This window comes from Elephantulus edwardii, unplaced genomic scaffold (genome assembly GCF_000299155.1).
Source record: "Elephantulus edwardii isolate Elephantulus edwardi_28Jun2011 unplaced genomic scaffold, EleEdw1.0 scaffold00247, whole genome shotgun sequence".
In the NCBI taxonomy this organism is placed as follows: Eukaryota; Metazoa; Chordata; class Mammalia; order Macroscelidea; family Macroscelididae; genus Elephantulus; species Elephantulus edwardii.
The window spans coordinates 507,760-514,858 of NW_006399997.1; the positions used below are offsets into that span (position 1 = coordinate 507,760).

General features: G+C 40.6%; 1 protein-coding gene across 1 annotated transcript in view; it reads left to right on the forward strand.

The window, feature by feature from the left end:
- TRIM9 (tripartite motif containing 9) overlaps window positions 1-7,099 on the forward strand; it is a 169,073-nt gene that overhangs the window by 89,646 nt on the left and 72,328 nt on the right. The window contains exon 2 of the mRNA XM_006899193.1: window positions 2,104-2,199. Coding sequence (XP_006899255.1) covers window positions 2,104-2,199 — 96 coding nt within the window. The remainder of the gene's footprint in view (window positions 1-2,103; window positions 2,200-7,099) is intronic.

The following is a 7,099-nucleotide window of genomic DNA, read 5'->3' on the forward strand; positions in this document are numbered from 1 at the left end:
AAAAAAAAAAATAAAAATAATAAATCTCTTGTTTTATTGCCTGCTGTTCTAAGCAAGACATTGTCTTCCTTCATCCTCTGAGTTCCTAGAAGTATACTTCTTGAATGAAAACTTTTACCCAGATTTTGGTGCATCTGGAACCCAGTAATAATAGGCAATTTAACAGCCCTTCCAGCAACTGTAAATTCGCTCTGCTTTTTCTTACTTTGTTGTGGCAGTCTAGTCCCTTGGAGCCTGAGTCACTCAAAGTATAAGTAGTTCAGGGTATTCTTCACCATATATCTTAACCCTAGAAATCTTCCCTGTGAATGTCTAACAGTAGGTTATCAGCCAAGTTTGGGATCAGGAAGGAAGAGAGTAAATTAAGGTTAATGACAGACAGCATTTCTTGAATATGACCATTCTCAGCAGACTCATAGTACTTTAGATAAAGTGTCTCAAACCGTGCTCACAACACCCAAGAGTAGCTGTTGTCATTGTTGTTGTTGTTAGGCGACATCAAATATAACTCATAGTGACCTTAATAACAAAAGATCTGAACCTTGTCCTATTCTGTGCCCTCCTCATTGTTTGTGACTCACTTGAGTCCATTGCTGCAGTTACTGTGTCAGTCCATCCTGTCAAAGATCTACCTCTCTTTCACTGACCCTCCATTTTCCCAAGCATGATGTCCCTCTCCAAGGAATAGCCTCTCTTAGAAACATGCCCAAAGTATGTGATACAAAGCTTTATCATCTTTGCCTCCGAGGAGTAGTCTGGCTGTACTTTATCCAGGACATATTTGTTGGTTCTTTTGGCAGTCCATGGGATATTCAGTACTCTTCTCCAACACCACAGCTCAAAGGCATCGCTTCTTCCTCTGTCATCCTTATTCATTGTCCAGCTCTCAGATGCATAGCAAATGATTGAAAAGATCTTGACCTGAATTAGATGCATTTTAGTCTTCAAACTGACATTGTTCCTCTATAATTTGGAAAGGCCCTGGGCAGTAGACTTGCCCGTTGTAATATGTCTGTTTATCTCCTGATTGCTTGTACCAAGGGCTGATGATTGTGCATCCAAGTAAAGTGAAATTGTTAACAATTCCAGTCTTTTCTCCATCTACCATGATGACCAATAGTAGTATCAACTGGACAGTTAGCAGCTAACAGCATTAGAAACTTAACTTTGGTCTTCAAGAATCCAGAATAATTTTCTTAACCTTAATTGTTTACTAGCAAGAGTTTTCACATTTGTTAATACATTAAGCTCTCACAATAGCCCAGTAAGAAAGTTTATTACAAAAAGGCTCTCTTGTAGATAAAATCAGGAGAAGGATATACCTTGGATTAGGAAACTATTGGGTAGAGGAGATAGAGGCATGAGGACAGTACTTGGGAGAAGAAACAGGACAGTGATGAGCTGCAATACTATTCCTCTCCTTGTTTATCCTTGTATTCAAGTGGTCCCAGTGCTTTACACCATAGTACTCTCTTTTCTCATTTTTTTCTGCCCTATCCCCCCAAACACCCTAGACCAAAACTTGTTATTGTCGAGTTGGAACTGACTTATACTTGACCCTTCAGCAGTTTTTGTGTTGTTGGGGTTTTTTTGGTTGGGTTTTTTGGTTTTGTTGTTGTTGTTTTGTGGGGAAGTGCTGTAAATTGCACTCATTTTTCTCTGAAGAGCTGCTGGTGGATTCAAACCATCAGAGAGGTGCCATCATTTAGTTAGCAGCACAGCTTCCTGTGAACCACCAAGAGTTCCCTAAAAGTCCTTTAGGCCGAATAATCTTGATAATAATCAGATAACCTCTTTTTTATGGTGGTGGTGTTTTAATCTTTAACAAGTAATAGGCATTAAATAAATGATTGATTGATTGATTAATAAGATGAGGAAATAATGGGCTGCTTATGGGCTTTAACAGGAATGGCCAGGAGTTTCAGTGCTGCACAGGATCAATTACTAAACAGCAATGACAGGCGTCATTGTTACCAGAATTCATACAAGGGACATCTGAAGAAATTGATGTGTCTCAGCCTTGTCATGTTGAAAACTACCCTGAGTGGCCTTGTTGCTGTTTTGTGTGCTCACACCTGCTCTGGCTTCTCTTTCTCTTTGCAGAGCCAGCTTTCCCAGGCGCTGAACGGACTGTCAGACAGGGCCAAAGAGGCCAAGGAGTTTTTGGTGCAGCTGAGAAACATGGTCCAGCAGATCCAGGTATTGACATCCTGAGCGAAATGGAAAGCAAACCTTATAAGCGACCATATAATTGTATAGTGGGGATGTTTGCTTCTACTGTTTGTTTTTATATAATGGAAAAATCCTACCTTTTTTTTCTGTTCTGTCTCTCAAATACTTACAAACGTAGATGGAAAGTAGCTTTAAATATATTCGTTCTTCAGGTTGTAAAGGAGCCTTGGTGGCATAATAGTTAAAACACTAACTAAGCTGCTGACTGAAAGTTTGGTAGTTCAAACCCGTCACCTGTTCTGCAGGAGAAAGGCAATCCACGTCTGTAAGGAAAGAGCTAAGCTGCTAACCCTCAGGGAATGCTGCTTTATTGGAAGTATTTTTGTGAACTTATTTTGCTTTCTTGTTTATATTTGTTTGATTATGTATAAAGGATTAAGAGACAAGGAAAAATGAATCCTGAAGAAAAGACATTAATGCTCATCTTGATAATCTCAAAATTATGATTTAAACAAAAGAGGGGGAAATGAGGGAAGCCGAATATCAAATTTACTAATAGTAGACCAAATGCTATATCAGAAAATGAGGGAGGCTTAATACAAGCTGAAGGTCACCTTGTGGCACTAAGGGGTTCCCTAAGAGTCAACATTGTTCTTAGTTTGTATCAACTGAATCCCTCCCTCCTGAGATTAGCATAAAGATGAACTTGGCCTTATCTGTAAAAGACTTCACCATTATCCTTTGTTTTTGTTTTGTACTTCCTTATGATTTTACTTTGTTTACCTTCCTTATGATTCTAAATAACTACTCAGAGAAGCATGGCTTGGGGCCTGTTGGCCCCCTGCTTTTCACACTTTCTGTTCTATATAAAAACAAACAAACAAACAAACAAAACAAAAACAAAAACCCTATGAATAGTTCTGCTGTGTCATATAGGATTGCTAAGAGTCAGAAGTGACTCAATGGCAGTGGGATTTTTGGCTTTTGAAGTGGCTCCACATCAAAAGCCAAAAATACAACCCATTTTCCCTCAGATCTCAACATGGTGGTGTTGTTGTTAGGTGCTGCCAAGTTGATTCTGACTGTAAAAGGAGCGAGGGCAGCAGGAGGACAGCCATATCTGACCTCTACTAACTTTGCAAAGGGGAACTGTCCCAGCCAACAACATCCATAACACAAAACCACTCCCCATAATGTCAGCTATGTCTCCCACACCTATTTCTACTCATCCTAACACCAGTCTTACTGCTCTACTGGGTCCAAAATCCATTGCAATAGCTCACAGAGCACGTAGAACCATGTTCACAATTATGAGTTTTATTTTTGTTGTTGCTGGTTTTGTGCCATCAAGTCAGAACTGGCCCATGGCTGACCTGGTTATTAGAAGCAGTAGATAACACAGCAAGTGATTACCCGTCCTCCTAGGGAGCTGCTGGTGGATTCAAAGTGTTTGCCTTTCTGATTGCAATGCAGCTTCCACCAGAGTGCCAAGATGTTTATTAGGGAAGTCAAAAGATTCAGATTGGTGGTAGAATACAGTCAGTCAGGACAGCTTCCAAAATGTGCTTACAGTCAGCTCAGCCTTCAGCCTCTGGGCTTTAGGCCAATGTTACTAAGCTCTTAGTCCTACCAATTATGGCTCTCATCCAAACCCATTCTGCAACAAACTTGGGCAAAGGCTTCTAACTCTGATTTCATGGGGTAGCAGTCCCAAGGTCTGTTCTTTTCTCATGTTGGGTATCTGGTTCTCTGCTGCTGCTGCTGCTGCTGCTCCTGTACACCCTGGCCTGAGCCACACAGGAGTCTTTGGTTCTGAAAGATGCACACTCTGCATTCTCTGTTTCTTCTTTGCTGTTGGTGATTCCCAATTTTTGCTGCTGAACTTGCTCAATTTAATGACAAGACTGATCAATCTCCTTGTGACTAGACCAATCCACCCCATTTTCCGCAGTGACTAGACCAACACACCCCAGAGTTAGAAGGCTTTGTCCAAGTTTCTTGAAGAATGAGGTTGAATGAGAGCCATAATTGATAAGATTAAGATATTCCTGCCTATCCACATGGCAAAGTCAAAATCAATGGCTAGGAAAACCATTTTGAACAATAAACCCTTAACATAACACTGACTCTTAGTGACTCTTTTTGTGTGTACCATTGAGTCAGAACCGACCCATTATTGACCCTCCAGCAGGTTTTCAGAGGCAGTTGATCTCATGGGAGGAGATTACCCATCCTTCGTTCACAGTTGCTGGATTTAAACTGCATGCCTTTGGGATTGCAGCTCAGCTTCATACTCACCAGAGCTTCCTACAGAGAAGAACAACAAATCAGAATCTTTCCCTATCCTATACTATCTTCACAGTCTCCACCATGCTCAGGATCATTGTTACATTCACTGTGTTAGTCTAACTAGTTGAAGGTCTTTTTTGCTGGCCCTCTGCTTCTCCAAGCATGATACCTTTTTTCAAGGACCATCCCCTTCTGACAGCATGTCCAAAGTATGTCACATGAACTTTCATCATCCTTGCCTCTACGTGCACCTTAATTGCACTTCCTCCAGAAAAGATATGTTCTTTTGGCAGTCAATTCAGTGTTCTTAACCTACACCACAATTCAAAAGTATCAGTTCTTCTTCCTTATTCATTGTCTAACTTTTCACATTCGAATGAAACAAAAGAAAATAATATGGTTTAGGCCAGGCTCAGGGGCAATCTCATGGGCAAAGTGTGATTAACTGCTTCAGAAAACCCATCAGCAGATCAGGTATGGATAGATTCCAACTCTATGGTACACTACAACATGTTAGTCTTTAAAATGGCATCCTTGCTGTTTAGCTGCGTATTTAGAAAGAGACTTATTTCTTAGTGAATTCTAGGTGGCCATTGTTGAATTTTAAAAGAGCCCTCTGGTGACTTAGTGGTAAAGAATTGCACTGTCAACACAAAGTTATGTGGTTTCAATCCACTAGCCACTCCTTGGGAGAAAAACGGGTAATCTCCTCTTATGTGGAGTTGGTTCCAACTCGACAATGCACAACAATAACAACATTGTTAAGTTCAAAACACTGTAAGTTCTCCCAGATGCCTTGTAGTAATTATATCTTATTTAAACTTAGCAAGGAGACCACACTTCTTCATGTCTTTCTTCCTTCTTTCTTTATCCTTTCTTTCCTTTTTTTCCCCCTCCCTCTCCCATACTAGTGCTTCTCCTTCTCCTTAAACCTTTTTTTCCCCACTAAGATCCCCTAGTGCCTGTTATTTCAGATTGCTTTATCTGGCCACAATGACCAGCAGCTCCACCAGCATTTGAGAGCTCATAAATCCTCCCATTATAACTGAAGGAAGAAGCCATAAACTGCATGAGATGCTAAAATAATGACCCTTTGCACCGTAAACCATTCTTATGTTTTAAGGTTTGTCTCACAAAAAATAACCTTAGCCCTGGCCTCCAGTAAATTGGCCTCTGAGTTAATGTTTAACTCATGTCAAGGAAAAAAATGGCTCTTTAAACACAAGCCAGCCTTTTGAAGCATTACACACTGATTTCTTTGCCTCTTTTTGGCACATGTGCTCATGCTAGAACTACCAATTCCCTAACAAACTCCAGTAATGCACTCCCTTCTGCTTTCCAAAGCAGTAGGGTTTATCAATCAGCCCCTTCTTTGGTTGTTCTGGCATAAAATGGGCAGCCTCCGGCTTGCCACTGCCATTGCCTCTTCATCAGAGCAGAGCTTTCTTTCTGCTCCAAGTCAGTGACAGAGCCAGCATTACTCTTCTACAAGGAGGACCTCCCCCTCCCAAACCACACACAAAACAATTATCCTGCACAGGATATAGAGGGCTCTTAAATGATGTTTCCCAAAGGAATTGCCCTGAGAACTCAAAAGCAATTGTTGTTAACGACAAAAGAGCATTTGTAGAAGCTGTTGCTCAAGCAATTACATATGCAAAGGTTATAGTGAAGGGAGCTTACACTTGAAGCAGTTACCAAATACTTTCCAGTGGGTAATCAAATAAAGAAACAGAACTTTAAGAATAAATGAGCATTTAATAAACCAAGCATTCCAGCCCTCTTCCTTGTCAGTTCCAAAAGTGTTTACTTTTGACTTAGTTGGGTGCTGTTTTAGGTCCTACTGATGTCTGGGTAAGTGTTTTAGATTAAATTCTGTTCCCCCAAAATATGTGTTGTAAATCTTAACCTCTTTTCTGGCTGTGGTTATAATCCCATTTGGGAATGGGTTATCATTATTATGTTAAGGAGGCAAGAATAGCACAGAGTGTGTCGAATCAGACTCTTACAAAATACAAAGATGGGTGGCTTAATCATAGGGTCGCACAATTTGCTGGGTGAAGGTCGTGAAGGAAATGAGAAAGATCTGGTGTGAAAAACAATGTATTCAAATTTTTTAAATAAACCAGTATAAAATAAAATTTTTTAGAGAGAAAGATGGGGCCAGGGAGATGCCAAAATGCATAGCGATCTCCAAAGAACCAAGAGGCAGAAGCTTCTGAAGAGGCAAGAACATTGCTGCAGAGCAGATAGAAAGCCTTCTCATAGAGCCGGTACCCTGGCCTGCTGCACTGTAAGAGATTGCATTTGTGTTTGTTAAAGCCATCCATCTCCTTGTGGACCTGTGCCAGCCCTCAGAGGGTGTCATGTTCAGCTCCACAAACAAAAAGCTTTATTTTGCCAGTATCAACTGTGAAGGTGATTTCCTTGAGATAAAAAGAAATATATTAAGCAGTAAATATGGATCCATTTCAGTCTCAATGCCACAGTACAATGACATTCTTTTTCCAAGTTATTTCTGAAAACAGTACTACTCCACGTACATTGTGGACAGACATAATTCCTTTTCTTTCTGCTCAGCAGTGATTTCAGCCCCACAGATTTGGGGGGGGGGGGGCAGGAGTGCATTAGTTGGAGA